Source organism: Salvelinus fontinalis, chromosome 21 (genome assembly GCF_029448725.1).
Source record: "Salvelinus fontinalis isolate EN_2023a chromosome 21, ASM2944872v1, whole genome shotgun sequence".
Lineage (NCBI taxonomy): Eukaryota > Metazoa > Chordata > Actinopteri > Salmoniformes > Salmonidae > Salvelinus > Salvelinus fontinalis.
In genome coordinates, this window is record NC_074685.1 from 34,252,372 (window position 1) to 34,268,606 (window position 16,235).

The 16,235-nt window shown below is 45.2% G+C and overlaps 1 protein-coding gene across 7 annotated transcripts in view; it reads left to right on the plus strand.

Moving 5' to 3' along the window:
* The window catches only part of LOC129818749 (membrane-associated phosphatidylinositol transfer protein 2-like), a 67,517-nt gene extending 51,331 nt beyond the window's left edge, over positions 1-16,186 (plus strand). For 2 of the 7 annotated variants that reach the window (XM_055874945.1, XM_055874947.1), the window contains exons 10-27: positions 592-682; positions 801-954; positions 1,048-1,237; positions 1,350-1,469; positions 1,605-1,825; positions 2,032-2,210; positions 2,971-3,141; positions 3,524-3,670; positions 3,903-4,070; positions 4,206-4,472; positions 5,050-5,198; positions 5,411-5,527; positions 5,624-5,740; positions 5,943-6,091; positions 6,234-6,383; positions 6,582-6,765; positions 7,969-8,097; positions 8,318-16,186. In XM_055874945.1, coding sequence (XP_055730920.1) covers positions 592-682; positions 801-954; positions 1,048-1,237; positions 1,350-1,469; positions 1,605-1,825; positions 2,032-2,210; positions 2,971-3,141; positions 3,524-3,670; positions 3,903-4,070; positions 4,206-4,472; positions 5,050-5,198; positions 5,411-5,527; positions 5,624-5,740; positions 5,943-6,091; positions 6,234-6,383; positions 6,582-6,765; positions 7,969-8,097; positions 8,318-8,677 — 3,063 coding nt within the window. In that variant the 3' untranslated portion in view covers positions 8,678-16,186. The remainder of the gene's footprint in view (positions 1-591; positions 683-800; positions 955-1,047; positions 1,238-1,349; positions 1,470-1,604; positions 1,826-2,031; positions 2,211-2,970; positions 3,142-3,523; positions 3,671-3,902; positions 4,071-4,205; positions 4,473-5,049; positions 5,199-5,410; positions 5,528-5,623; positions 5,741-5,942; positions 6,092-6,233; positions 6,384-6,581; positions 6,766-7,968; positions 8,098-8,317) is intronic. The other 5 variants (XM_055874949.1, XM_055874948.1, XM_055874950.1 and 2 more) reach the window with 5 other exon arrangements.
* The last annotated feature ends 49 nt before the right edge of the window (positions 16,187-16,235 follow it).

Sequence of the window (16,235 nt, forward strand, 5' to 3'; positions counted from 1 at the left end):
TTTGCAGGCAAACCGGTACTGTAACAGTTGGCTTATTGAAGTTGTGTGTCAGTTTGAGAATGCTTTGATCCCATCTGGTCCTAACGACAGCCAGAGGGGGAGGGAGAACATCACAGAGTAACGTCTATCGGGGATAGTAGATCACGCGTAAATACTATATCAGTGTTTGTTGTTGCTCTTTGTGTGCAGCAGCACGTCTCTCTGACACACACACACACACACACACACACACACACACACACACACACACAGGCAGGCAGCATCTCAGTGTGTTATCCTCTCTGTGCCCAGCGTCACGTCTCTAGTAAACGGAGACATCGCTCCACTGTCAGGTCCCGCAGACGACCAGCTGTAAGTCTGACCCCCTAGCCCCAGCCCCACAGTGCACTGTGGTTCAGAGGTGGTGTTGTAGCCTTTAGTAGGGTGTTGTGTTACTGTAGGCTTTGAAAATATGTTTCAGTTCTGGTAGGACTCCAATTGGAACTGTCTCTTTTTCTATTCTACTTAATTTCCATGATTTCACCCCTTCACAGCCACTGTGTATTGGTAACTAATCAACGTCCGCCCTCTCTCCTCCTCCTTCTCTCGTAGGATGGGTCGTCTCAGCAGTGTCTGGCGCCCTCAAAGATCCACGTTCTCCTCCTGGTGCTTCACGGGGGTAACATCCTAGACACTGGAGCAGGTATGCAATATCCCAACACAAACTGTTACAGTAAACACTTACAGTCATCTCACTTTGTTTGTTCTTGGAAAGACAATGTAACAATATTGTATGACTATTTACTCATAATTACTCCCAGGTGAGCCAAATAGTAAGCAGGCGGACGTCAACACTCTGACCGGAGCGTTTGAGACAGTGATGAGGGTCCATTACCCAGCAGCCCTAGGACGCATCGCCATCCGCATGGTTCCTTGCCCCGCGGTTTGTGCCGAGGCCTTTTCCCTGGTGTCCAAGTGAGTACACACACATGCACACGCACGCACGCATGCACACATACACATACACATACACACACACATCCTCTAACTTCTATCTCTCCTGACCAGTCTCAGTCCTTATAGTTATGACGAGGGCTGCCTCTCCAACAGTCAGGACCACATCCCTCTAGCTGCACTGCCTCTATTGGCCACCTCCGCTCCCCAGTACCAGGATGCCGTGGCTACCGTCATCCAACGAGCCAATCAGGTGTATGGGGACTTCTTAAGGTCCTTGGAAGGGACATCCTTCTCCGGACAGGTCAGTGCAGAGGACAGGAGTCAAAGTTTCGAGGTTCTGGATGTTTCTGACAGCTATTGCTGATTATTTTCTATATGTTGAACTTAAAAGCATGCGTTCTCTCCTCCTGTAGGTGTGCGTGATCGGGGACTGTGTAGGTGGTATCCTAGGGTTTGATGCTCTGTGCAGCAGTAACGTCACCATCTCAGAGAGCCAGAGCAGCAGCAGACGAGGCAGCACTGTCAGCGTACAGGTACCTTCCTCTAGTCCTTTAAATTGCACCCGAATTCCCTCCTTTATCTGTGCTGTAAATCGGACTGCTACTAACTATCTTTGCCCCCTCCCCTCTGTCTCTCTCCTGCCCCCGCCTTGCCCTCCATCTCTCCAGGACACAGACCTCCTCTCCCCAGGCATCATAATAAACAGTGTCTCTCCGTCCTCTCCGTCTTCTCCGTCTCTGGAGGGCAGTCGCCATCTTAGTCGCAGTAACATCGACATCCCTCGCAGCTTAGGGCCCGACGACCCCAAGACAATGCTGCCACGCAAACGCAGTGACTCCTCCACCTACGAACTAGACACCATCAAACAGCACCAGGCCTTCCTGTCCAGGTCAGACACAGACAGACAGACAGACAGACAGAGACACACACACACACACACACAGTATAGCGACAATGTTATCATTGTTATCAAATGTTCACTTTGCCCATGTAACTTTATTTTATTGTTTACACCTGTCGGCTGACTCTTCCCCCTCTCTTTTGTCACCCCCCTTCCTTCCCTCTCTCTCCCTCCCTCTCCCTCGGTTTCTCCAGTCTCCACAGCAGTGTGCTGAGAACAGACCCGGCTTCGAGGCGCTCCAGCAGCAGTACCATGCTAGAGGGAGGGGGGGCGCTCGGGAGGCTGGACTTCGAGGTGGCAGACTTCTTCCTCTTTGGTTCTCCTCTGGGGCTGGTGCTGGCGCTGAGGAAGACTGTTGTGCCGTCTATAGATGGTGAGGAACACCTTCATCAGAGATTGATATCAATAGCCAGTAGACTACACTAGACTATATACTGTAGACTATAGGCTATATTCCGACTGCAGCCAACAGTCTTTGCCATGCATGGAGTTGGCCTTTTAAGGAGTTGGCTAAAGCAGAAATAGACTATAAGCAAAGTTGCCACTTTTCAGAATTGTATTTACTGTATGTGTACAGAAAGTCTCACTATTAGTGAGAAGCTGTAAACTAAGCTAATCGGCGTCTGTGCGGTGAGTGTCTTTTCCTGCAGCTGTGGAGGTCGGGCTCTGACAGGACATCCCTTAGTGAGTTAACATCATAGTTCAGAGGTTAGAAGTCATGTTTTAGATCTCTGACGCCAGAGAAGTGACATTCAAGGGATGACATTCAAGACACATGTTCCAAAGTAAACGAAGAACTAAGATGATGAGACAGAAGATAAATAGGAGGTTTAGAAAAAGAGCTGAGAGGCAGGCAGAGGAAACCGAGGGGGTTGTGACATGGAGTCTTCAGGGGTTCCATGGAGTTCTAGAGAGTTCCAGAGACGTGTTCGTCAGCAGTTGCCTGTGTCACTTCTGGACCCTCGAGACCAGAATCTTTGATGGAAGTTGTTCATAGTATCCTCCATAGTTTGGTCCAATGGTTTTCAATATGTGAGCTTTGGAAGGAACTCCGATAGCTGTTCCTATATGTAAATAACCGTGTTCTCTTTTCATCTCTTGTCCTCTTTCTCTCTCTCTCTCTCGCTCTCCAGTCTCAGCGTTGCGTCCAGCTTGTCAGCAGGTGTATAACCTGTTTCATCCTGCGGACCCCTCTGCCTCCCGCCTGGAGCCCCTCCTAGAGAAGAGGTTTCACCAGCTGCCCCCATTCTGTGTCCCCCGTTACCAACGCTTCCCTCTGGGGGACGGGCACTCGGCTCTGCTGGGTGAGGCTAGATACACATGCACGCCCACAAACTATTCCTTTATGTCTCTGGGATATCTCTCCTCCAAAAGGAAGCACTCAATTCGCTGTGTGCTTTGTCCACATGTCCATCGGCTCTCATAGTGCGATACCTGTGCAGGTATTATCAGGTATAATGTACTATGGGTTACGTCTGTCCAACTTAGCAGTTATAACGTGCTGTACTGTTGTATGTCAGTTAGTCCATGTCTGTTCTGTAGTTACGTCCGTTTATTTCTGCCTCTCTGTCTCCCCCCGTGTCTCTCCTGCCTCCTCCCTTCCTATCTCTCTCCCCCACATGTTCCTCCCCCCTCTCCACCCCCCCCCCCCTTCCCATCTCTCTCCCTCCCCTGTTCGCCCCCCAGTGGAGACGATGCAGAGTAACCCCCAGCTCCTGTTGGAGTCAGTACCCCTGTCAGTACCCCTGCGTTACCAGGAGGGGGGCGTCAGTGAGACTTCCATCCCCGTCCCTGTACTCAACTGGCCCCAACAGGCCGCACAGCTCAACGACAGTGTGTACCCTTTCTCTGTCTCTGTCTGTCTGTCTGCTGCCCTGTCCGCTCTCTGTTTGTCTGTCTGTCTGTCTCACTTTCTCTCTCTCTGCATTTCATTTGTATTTGTAAAAAAGTTTTATACAAATACAATTAAATTGATTGTTTGATCAATCCACTTCTCTCTCCCTCCTCCCTCTCGCTCTCTCTGTCACACACACACTTTCTCTCCCGTGTCTCCCTCCTTCCATAGCTGACGTACTCCACTCCCACTGTGGTGTGTTTGTGGACAGCCAGTACCCGTCCTCCCCGCTGACCGGACCCCCCCACCCCAGGGGCCTCCGTAGGTCCAGCGAGGCCAGCATCGCCAGCCAGGTGTCAGGCATGGCCGACTCATACACCGCCTCTAACATCGCCAACAGTCAGTACTGGACTTTATACTTATACTTTTTTGCATTTAACAGCAGTGTCTGTGGCTCAGGGAGATGACAACATACATTCTCTGACATTTTTCACACACTGTTTTGTCGTTCTTCAACCCTTGATTCCTCCGTAGCTACTAAATGCCAAAGCAGCCCGTCTAAGAAGCTGGGTCTCCTTTCCCAGCTAGCGCTTCCTAAACTCCCCTCGAGAAGCCCCTCTCCGCGGGCCAGGAAGAAGATCCGACCCTTCCTCTCTCTCGGACGCACCGACTCAGACCAGGGTGACGATGACGTCACCGCTGACGTCACTGCCTCTGATGTCACCTCAGACTTGCCGTCTGACATCACCGACACGAACTCTGACCCCCCGTCGCCAGACACGCTGATGAACGTAGAGCAAGGTAGTCTGGGTACTGTGGTTTGAATCCTGTGTGACCCCCCCCCCCCCCCCCCCGGACTACTCCCATCTTTGTGCCTTGTCGTTGGTCTCCTTCAAGCTACAGCTGAACCACTGCAGTACTACAGCTTCTCTCCCTTTTCTTCTCCTCTACAGATTGTACCCTATATGTACTGCAGTGCTTCCCAAACAGGAGTTATGCCAATGTCCTCAATCAAGGACCCAGTCTTTAGCCGGGATAGAAAAGAGGGACCACCATTTGGGAATCACTGACCTTGTGTATGTCCCTCCTCAAATCAAAACTGTCCCTCTGCTCCAGTTCAATCTGCCCCTGAAACTCCATTCTACTCCAGTGTGGACCTGTGACTTTCCGTCTGTACTATAGAGCCTCTCCCCTGGACTGTAAATCTCTGGATGAGCACACTTCCCTCTACTGTGGAACCCTTTTTGTCTGGGACTGTCATTGACCAGAAATACACATCGACGTCTTTTACAACCCTGTCGTCTTTTCCCTACTGTGATTATGTGTCAGACTTCTCTCTCTCTTTCTGTCTCTCTCTCTCTCTGCTCCCTCTCTTCAGTTGCATCTCGGTGGTGGGGCAGTAAGCGGATGGACTTTGCCCTGTATTGTCCTGATGCCCTCACAGCCTTCCCCACTGTAGCCCTGCCTTACCTCTTCCATGCGTCGTACTGGGAGTCCACTGACGTCGTCTCCTTCCTACTCAGACAGGTATGACTGCTTATGAATGCCATGTGAATGCTTATGAATGTTCATAGACCTCTTCCACAAATCATATTGGAAGTACACTCACAATGCCTCCTTCCTACTCCGAGAGGTAAGAGCATATGAATATTAGTAGCCAAATATAAAGGCATAGCCTCCTATTGGGCTGGTGAATGCTATATGAATGCCCATGTAATCATTCCTGTCTGTTCCTCCAGGTGATGAGGCATGAGAACTCGAGTGTTCTGGAGCTGGACGGTAAAGAGGTGACCGAGTTCAAGCCCTCTAAACCCAGAGAGAAGTGGATCCGCAAGAGGACCCACGTCAAGATCAGGGTGAGGACAGACCACTTCCTAACCCCCTTTTTTTAGGCTTTCTGTCGGCAAGTTGCAGAAGTACTGACCGCAGTAAACGTCTGTGTGTGTGTGTAGAACGTGACGGCCAACCACCGCGTGAACGATGCTGTGTTCTCTGAGGACGGAACACAGCTGGTGATGGGACGCTTCATGTATGGCCCTCTGGACATGGTCACCCTCACTGGAGAGAAGGTAAAGCCATACTCATTGACGCCAACTTGTCTTGTGGAACAAACTTCAGTTCTGCAACTGAGAAATACTTGCATGCAACTCAATATTTGAGCATAATGTATAGTTTGTCAATGAAACACATGGGCAAGTCAGTCATTATTTTATATAATATACCGACGTGTTCTGATACTGTTATCTGTAACCGCCTCTTGTTGTCTCCCAGATTGACATCCACATCATGACCCAGCCCCCCTCAGGAGAGTGGGTGTACTTTGACACCGAGCTGACCAATAGCAGCGGACGCATCTCTTATGTCATCCCAGAGAGCAAAAGGCTGGGCATTGGAGTTTATCCTGTCAAACTGGTCGTCAGGTAGGTTATGGGTTGAAACCCTTTTAAATATCTGATTAGCTTGTTTTCAGGGTGTTTTTGAGGAGGAGAACAAGCGTTGAATTGTGTTCCCCTTTGCCACACATTCTCCCTCCCCTCCCCCCGTTTCTCCTCCCTCTCTCAGGGGTGACCATACATTTGCGGACAGCTACCTGACGGTGTTGCCGCGGGGAACAGACTTTGTAGTGTTCAGTATCGACGGCTCGTTTGCTGCCAGCGTGTCCATCATGGGCAGCGACCCCAAGGTCAGGGCTGGAGCTGTGGATGTGGTCAGGTAGGAACACGATGGGTCTTATTCTATCTTGATTTGTATTTGATGTACTGTTATATTCCTGAACAGGAGTAACACTAGCTAATGTGGCATACAAGTTGTGAATCAGCAAATGAATAACTTAATAGATAATACACCAGACTCTTTGGTGTGTCACCTGTTCACCCACAGCCTGTTCTTACTCTCTCTCTCTCCCTTCAGACACTGGCAGGACCTGGGCTATCTGATAGTGTATGTGACGGGTCGTCCAGACATGCAGAAGCAGCGTGTGGTGGCCTGGCTGTCTCAACATAACTTCCCTCATGGAATAGTGTCCTTCTGTGACGGCCTGGTCCACGACCCCCTCAGACACAAGGCCAACTTCCTCAAGTCCCTCATCTGTGAGGTAAGGGGGGGGTAGAGATGAGGGTGTAGGGGTTAGGGTATGGCTTGGGTTGTGGTAGGGTAAGTGTGTTGTTTGGGGTGGGTTGGGGTAAGGGGACTTAGGGTTTTTAAGTTAAATTTCTACAGTCAAAATACACTACATAGCTCGTCGAACATTTCATTCTAAAATCAGGGGCATTAATATGGAGTTGGATCCTCCTTTTATGCTATAACAGCCTCCACTGTTCTGGGAAGGTTTTCCACTAGATGTTGGAACATTTCTGCGGAACTTGCTTCTATTCAGCCACAAGAGCATTAGTGAGGTCGGGCATTGATGTTGGGCACTTAGGCCTGGCTTGCAGTCGGCGTTCAAAATTCATCCCAAAGGTGTTCGATGGGGTTGAAGTCAGGGCTCTGTGCAGGCCAATCAAGTTCTTCCACACCGATCTCGACAAACCATTTCTGGATGGACCTCGCTTCATGCATGGGGCATTCCCAAACTGTTGCCCCAAAGTTGGAAGCACAGAATCGTCTAGAATGTCATTGTATGCTGTAGCGTTAAGATTTCCCTTCACTGGAACTAAGGAGCCTGAACCATGAAAAACAGCCCCAGACCATTATTCCTCCTCCACCAAACTTTACAATTGGCACTATGCATTGGGGCAGGTAGTGTTCTCCTGGCATCTGCCAAACCCAGATCCGTCTGTCGGACTTCCAGATGGTGAAGTGTGATTCATCACTCCAGAGAACGTGTTTCACTGCTCTAGAGTCCAATGGCGGCGAGCTTTACACCACTCCAGCCGAAGCTTGGCATTGCGCATGGTGATCTTAGGCTTGGCAGTTCAGATCTCGGTAATGAGTGTTGCAACCGAGGACAGACGATTTGTACGCGCTACGCAGACGATTTGTTCAAGCTGTGACCTACCACTTCGCGGCTGAGCCATTGTTGCTCCTGGACGTTTTCACTTCACAATAACAGCACTTAGTTGACCGGTGCAGCAGGGCATAAATTTGACAAACTGACATGTTGGAAAGGTGCCATCCTATGACGGTGCCACGTTGAGTCACTGAGGGGTGTCTGCATACTTTTGTGTATATATATATATATATATATATATATATATATATATATATATATATATATATATATATATATATATATATATATATAGTGTAACAACAATACTATTTCTAACAGTCCATTCCTCTGTGTATGTGTGTGCAGGCCCATATGAAGATATTTGCCGCGTACGGCTCTACTAAGGATATCACAGTGTACTCCTCCTTAGGCCTGCCCCCATCACACATCTACATAGTGGGACGGCCCACCAAGAAGATGTCCAGCCAGTGTCAGGTACCAAACTAGCTGGTAGAAAGTGCACTGTAGCCAACAAAAAGTTATCAATTAAAGTGTTGAAATGCTTAACTTCCAACTTCAACTCATAAATAGATAGAATGCGCAAATGTGTTCCTATAGATGGATAGTTTAGTAGATGAGGGGATGAGCTGATCTCGTCTCCATTCCTACCCCCTCTCTTTTTCCTCTTTCTCGATCTCTCCCTCCTCTTTGTCAGTTCATCCCAGACGGCTATGCGTCCCATCTGTCCCAGCTGGAGTACAGTCAGAGGTCTCGTCCTGCCAAGACCGCCAGCGCCCGTATTGTTCTCCGTAAGGGAAGCTTCGGACTGGGCGCTGCCGGGGGGGACTACCTCCGCAAGCGCAACCACATCCTGCGCTCCATCAACTCAACTGGGGGGGCGGGCTCTAGCTCCCCTGGCCAACCAGGGCGCACGGAACGCACGCTGAGCCAATGCGAGGTGGAGAGGGAGAGAGCAGGAGCGGGGACCCAGAGGAGTATGAGTATAGCAGCTGGGTGTTGGGGCCGCACCGGGAGCACCAAGGAGGGGTCAGGAGGATTACTCAGCCCAAAATAGGACTCACCAGACTGGGCTACAGGGGGGAGGGGAACCTGCCTGACTCTACCTGGAGCACTATGATCTTTGGACTGGCCCTGAGAGAAATATGGAAGAAGTATGTTTAAGAGAGAGTTAGAGAAAGGAAAGGATGGGATGAAAGAAGGATAAGGTTTACTGAGGGGCGGAAAGTGAGAGGGAGTAGGTGAAAGGAGAGGGAAGGAAAAGGGCAAAGAGGGTGAGCAAGAGGAAGAAGCAGGGTCTATTGGGAAATGGATATGAAAGGAATAGAGAGAGAAGAGATTGTTTGAGTGAAAAGTAAAGCCAGAAAGATGGGAGGTGCTCTGACTTTGCTGTAAAGAATCAAATGACATTTCTACTGTAGCATTAGAGTCTCACAGTCAAGACTTTTATATAACCTACCTTGGCCACTAAAAGAAAATAACTGGAAAATAAAATAAATTAAAATTAAAAACAAACGATCGTAAGCCTTAATCGTCACCCCCTGAGGGCCTGGAGTGCCTACCCTTGTCTGAGTAATGGTTGAATGTACTCTCTCTACCTAGAGGACAATGGGAATTCACACACATACAAACACCCCAGCTCAGGACAGGCCCGGACATTGGAGCCACAAAAATAAGACTCAAATGGTGATCTGGAGGTCAGGGGGGGGGGTCAGTCTGTAACCATGGCAACAAGTCAACAACTTCATCTGTTTTTATCCCTCTATCCGCTGAGATACACCTCCTTCCTTCCTTCCCTCTAACACCGCTGTCTGGCAATAAGAAACGAGTCCCCTCACACTGCCAAGAGAAGCACCACTACCCTATTGAAAGAGAGAGGGAAGAGGAGAAGCAAGAGGAAGAGGGTTGGAAGGAAAGAGAGACAGAGAGAGATGCAAGACAAAAGGGAGGGAGGGGAAAGGTTATGGATGTGATGGACAATTTCCTCTAGTCTATTCCTGGGCCATTTCTCTACTTTTATCATTGTGGTACTACACAGCGATTTCTACCGTTGACCTTAGCTCAGCTCCAGTCCTTTTCACTCCGTAACAGAGTAGCTACTGTACTGTACCACGTCTTTCAGTATGGCCTGTGGGCCATCCCAGGCCTTAAACCCCAATGACACATTTATAAAGTCAGACTCTGAAGGATCCCAGGACTGAGCTAGACAAGGCTTGTCATAACAGTAGACATTAGTGACACTTTTTAAACGCTGAACAAACAGAACACAGCAGCAATCCCTTTACCAGACCATCTGCTTGCAATACCTCTGAGACACCAGTGGGGGAGCAGTGTCTTTCTCTGTTTTCCAAAAGCATGATGCTGTTGGTATTCATTCAGTTCATCCTGCGGCGCCTCTTAGCTATCAACCTCTGTCATTACACACCATTCAGTGACACTCCAGTGGACTTCCCTATGATGCTCAGAGCTCTTTCCTCCTTGAGGGATGTGATGAATGCTATTCATTGGACATTACTACATTTCGGTCTGGAATACTGAAAGTGATCTAGGCTTTTCACAGTGATTTAAGCTTTTCAGCGAACCCTCACTATTCAAAGGACAGAAGCGGGACTTTTCCTGATTCCTAACAAACAGACGAGAACAGGCGATGAGGTCACAGGAAGAAGTGTTGTATAATGTTCTGAGAGCAGACAGGATGGCCAGACCTCCTCAGAGGCAGGAAGATATGCGTTGATTCCACTTTATTTCACAGTTTCCCTATCCTGTTTTCTTTTTTACCTGGTTTTTACCTAATAATAACCACCATCTGATACCAAGTTGTTTCCAATTGTGATTCATTATCTGAAGTACCAGAGAATATACAATGTTATTACTTAGCAAATACCAGCTGGTATCGGACTATAAAATAAAGGGTTACTAATGCTTTCACTAAAGCTATGGCAACCTGTACAGAGAATTGTAGATGAACACCTAACTCTCATACTACCTGTTATCTAATACCTGGCACCTACTGTGTGGTTAAGGTATTATCATTGTATTCAATTATATCCCCATTACTAATCACCCAAAGCCAACAATCTCTCTCTCTCTAGCGGCTGTAGTATCTCAACCTGTTCAACCTCGCTGTTGTTTTTTGCACTAGTTTATGTTGGAGAATCGTGTTACCGTCTCATGTCGCTACATATTGTTACCTTTTTGTAGTGCATGACATAAAAACGATTCATTATTGCAGGGTATATGTGCTGCAGTAGTATGCACACTCGTGTACATTTATTCAATGTCAGGATTACGGAATAATGTAAAATAACGTGCCAAAAAACGAAACAGTTGTTGGTTGTGGGAAGCTAATGTACCAGGCTGTATCCCACCGTTTCTTTGTATTGTGAGAAGAGTCGGGGCTTGCCATTGAGAGCATGACGGCGTGGCTTTAGCTGAAAAGGCACGTGTTCTATACTGTATTTTAACAATGTCAATCAGATTACATCTGATTTGTAGATCTTTTTGAATCCAATATATTGTCCACATCTAAGGGACATAATGGCTAGCTGTATAGGATGTGGTTATGGTTGGACTTTTACTTATAACTTGAGAGCTTTTAAGCTCTAGCATATTGTTTTGATTCTAGGGATATGCTACTATTGCCAACTTGTATTTAGTGCAACCTGTTATGACACCACTCAAGCGCAGTAGCATAGGTGATGATTGTTAGTTAAAGCAATAGTTCACTTCAAAATCAACTTTTTTTTTTGTTGTCAGACATTGATCAGACCTATTAAAAAGAGGTTGTAACGTCAGGTCTCTGTCCCACACCATTGGTTGTGTAGATCCAGCTGCATAATGTCACTTTTGAGGTTTGACCAAGTCGTACAAACTTTGATCTTTCAGTGAACTACGATTTTAATAAAGGATGTAGACTAGAGCTGTAGGTGACTATCTGAAAGGCACTAGGGAAGGTATTGGATACAGCCATACTGTTTTCCCTCTGGCCTGTGGTCTGGTGATGATGAGCTGAATGTCCTCTTGCTACAGGCTTGGAGAGCCCAGACTTTACAATGATCCATGGATATGTCTGTCTGTCTGTCTGTGTAGATACTGTAAAAATGATATTGTATATGTAGGAATATAATGGTTGAGAGGTATTTATTTACGCAACATGAGTTTAATTTCTATTATGGATCTTTCAGGTGAACAATATTTGAATATGTAGCGTTTTGTTTATGATGAGAACCAACAGTCAGTGGAAGGTGTGTATTTTCTTTGCCAATATTATTGTTTCAGTCGCAGGGTAGCATAACCACAACAAGCCACAGACAGAGACAATCTATCGAACATGCACGAGTATAGACAACATTAACAACATCCACTCTCCCACCCCTTCACACTTCTGCTGTCCCTTTACAAAGGTTAACTGTTAAAGGTTAAATTATTTTATAGTGAAAACAAAACTATTTTTCAAACCGGACCATTTTACAAAGCCTTGACAAAATACTGTATTGCTTCCTATCTTCTGTGAAGGCAGATTTTTTCCCCCTTCAGAATGAAGAAATGTTTGATTGTGAATATGTCAATGAACCTTTTATTTTACCTGTAATATGTGGTGTTTAAAATAATTCAGACTGGGTTAGCCATCAATATTGTATACAGTAGTTATATATCAATTATGTTAACCACTAACCCTTATAGTATGTCTTGAAATGTAAATGTATTCGGAGAATATTAGAATTATTGCCACTTTAGTAGCAGTCTTGCATGTACTGTACTATTAGATGCCAGTTTTACACTCAGTACAGAACATGTTTTCTACTTTATGGGGCCACGTGTGTGACTGAAGAGTTATTATAGTTCAATGCCTTGTAGATATGTAAAGGATAAATAATCAACAAAGGGCTATGCGTTCTATGGAAAATATTGAAGATATTTCCAGAGAACGCATAGAGGCCCGAGTTGATTATCCTTTTTATACCATGGCTATAATTGGAACACATTTGCCACTGAGAATGTGTTCATTTGTTTACTAGATAGCTACAACAGTTGCCTTGGTAAACAAACAGACTTGCTAGTTTAGCTAACCAAACCCTAGATCAAACCATCAGTGCTAGCTTGCTATTATGAAAATGTAATTCAACAATGCCAATGATGTTTTTAATTCGACTTTTGCTTTGAAAAGCAGCTCAAACATAGAGCATGTAAGAATTAACTATAGCCATTGAATTCTACCGTGCTGATATACCCTGTGTTATAGGGAAATAATGCACGCTCTAGAATGCCCTTCAAGCCAATCAGAAACAAGTATTCAACAACGCCATGGATAAGTCACAGTCGGTATTAAATAGTATTACATTCTTGTTGTCTGCTTGTTTAAGTCAATTACAAAACTACATTTGAGAAAAGTACAACATGCCTATAGATTGCTTTTCAACATCGCCTGCTCCCGAGCATTTTCTACTCAGAAATACGTAATATTGTAAGGCTTCCCTCACGCGCCTTTTCATGACGGTGCTAGGAGGCGATGACTAAGTGCTAGCTAGCTACCGACCGGAACATTAAGCTAGCCAAGACCAACAACATAAACAAACGGAAAACATTTAATCACAGGTAAGACATTTAGTATAGTCCGTTTGTAACTCAACTCACTACTTATAGCTGTATTGTCCGTTTGTTTGTGTTGTTGGTCTTGGCTAGCTTAATGTTCCAGTCGGTATATAGCTAGCTAGCACACTACTCGTCTGGCTGTTAGTGCTGTTATTAAAAGGGGCATGAGGGAAGCCCTACAATATTACACTTTTCTAAGTTGTGAAAATACTTGGGAGAATTCAATGTTGAAAAGTAATCTTTAGGCATGCTGTACTTTTCTTAAATGTAGTTTTGTAATTGACTAAAACAAGTAGACAAAGACAAAATTGTGTTTGAAAAAGGTTACGTTTTTGCTGTGAGCCAATGGCGTAACCAAGGTGATGGTTGGATTGTTTTCCCCCTAGGCGGACGGGGCCGCGACGTTCTATCTAATACCGACTAGGAGTATAAACAGGTATAACGAGAACTATATAACAATGTGTTCAGTCGGTTCTGTGCTAACGTTCCACTCCTTGTCATGGATGTGGCAACGAGTGTATTGCACAAACAGAATGCATTTCAGGCTGGCAATGTGTACCCACGGTGTAATTAACACTGTACCTGCTTATGTAGCTGCCATGTAAATACATAGATTTCTGAACATTTTGTTCATATACTGTAAAGTGGGACCAATATATTTAGCTACATACAGTATACATAAAATGTATGTCATTTACTCAAGCATTAGTAATATAAAATGTATACAAGCTTTACTTGATTATTTCCATGAACAGATTGGGAATGTTTTGTATTAGTACAATGCAGTTATGATTATCATAGCACTGTAAATATACATATACAGCGCATTCGGGAAGTACTTTTTCCATATTTTGTTACGTTACAGCCTTGTTCTAAAAATGATCTAAAATCAATCTACACACAATAGAAATTGTTGCAAATGTATTAACATTAAAAAAAAAAAACTGAAATATAAAATGTACAAAAGTATTCAGACCCTTTACTCAGTACTTTGTTGAAGCACCTTTGAGAGCGATAAGAGCTCGAGTCTTCATTGGGTATGAAGCTTCGCACACCTGTATTTGGGGAGTTTCTCCCATTCTTCTCTGGAGATCCTCTTAAGCTCTGTCAGGTTGGATGGGGCGTGTCACTGCACAGCTATTTTCAGATCTCTCCAGAGATGTTTGATCGGGTTCAAGTCTGGGCCACTCAAGGACATCAGAGACTTGTCCCAAAGCCACTCCTGCGTTGACTTGGCTGTGTTGTCTGAGGTCCTGAGCGCTCTGGAGTAGGTTTTAATCAAAGATCTCTCTGTACTTTGCTCCGTTCATCTTTCCCTCGATCCTGACTAGCCTCCCAGTCCATGCCGCTGAAAAACATCCCCACAGCATCATGCTGCCACCACCATGCTTAATTAACCTTAGGGATGGTATTGACCAGGTAATGAGCGGTGCCTGGTTTCCTCCAGACGTGTCTCTTTTTTAAATTTTATTTTTTAACCTTTATTTAACTAGGCGTGTCAGTTAAGAACAAATTCTTATTTTCAATGACGACCTAGGAACAGTGGGTTAACTGCCTTGTTCAGGGACAGAACGACAGATTTGTACCTTGTCAGCTCAGGGATTTGAACTTGCAACCTTTCGGTTACTAGTCCAACGCTCTAACCACTAGGCTACCCTGCCGCATTCAAGCCAAAGAGTTCAATCTTGGTTTAATCAGACCAGAGAATCTTGTTTCTCATGGTCTGAGAGTCTTTAGGTACCTTTTGGCAAATTCCAAGCGGGCTGTCTTGTGCCTTTTACTGAGGAGTGGCTTCCGCCTGGCCACTCTAACATAAAGGCCTGATTTGTGGAGTGCTGCAGAGATGGTTGTCCTTCTGGAAGGTTCTCCCATCTCCACGGAGGAACTCTGGAGCTCTGTCAGAGTGACCATCGGGTTCTTGGTCACCTCCCTGACCAACGCCCTTCTCCCCGATTGCTCAGTTTGCCTGGGCAGCCAGCTCAAGGAAGAGTCTTGGTGCTTCCAAACTTCTTCCATTTAAGAATGATGGAGGCCTCTTTGTTCTTGGGGACCTTCAATGCTGCAGAAACTGTTTGGTACCCTTCCCTTTGACCCAATCCTGTCTCGGACAATTAGTTTGACCTCATGCCTTAGTTTTTGCTCTGACATGCACTTTCAACTGTGGGACCTTATATAAACAGGTGTGTGCCTTTCAAAATAATGTCCAATCAATTAAATTTACCACAGTTGGTCTCCAATCAAGTTGTTGAAACATCAAGGGTGATCAATGGAAACAGGATGCACCTGAGCTCAATTTCTAGTCTCATAGCAAAGGTATTTATGTTTGTTATTTTTCATAAATTTGCAAAAAATTCTAAAAACCTGTTTTCGCTTTCTCATTATGAGGTATTGTGTGTAGATTGAGGATTTTTTCAATTAAATTCTATCAATTTTTGGCTGTAACGTAACAAAATGTGAAAAAAGTCAAGGGGTCTGAATACTTTCCAAATGCACTGTGTGTGTGTGGTATGTGTGTATATATATATATATATATATATATATATATATATATATATATATGGTAACATATATTGTTCGAGGTGGCAATAATTTAAGTACATTTTGAGTATATGCAGTTTATTTGACATAAGTGCATAATCATAGAATTAATATTTGAATTTGAAGGCATGTACATAAATTAAATAGTGTTCTGTACCTCTTACAATCTCACCCATTTCCCTTTGTATTTTGTAGCAGGTCTGGATTTCAAATAGGCATTATTAAAGAAGTCTGTAGGAAGTATACTTATGTAATTGATGTGGCACTCTTATTCAAAACACCACCAACATCAGAATTGCTTCTTTGGGTAGTTTTGATACCAAGTTTAGTTTTCAAAACAAGGAGTGGCTACAATGTTTAGATATGTATGAACAGTTCCTTTTGACTTTTTCAAAATGTTGTGTTACAAAGTGGTATTAAAATTGATTTAAATGTCTTTTTTTTTGTCAACGATCTACACAAAATACTCTGTGAAAGTGAAAGAA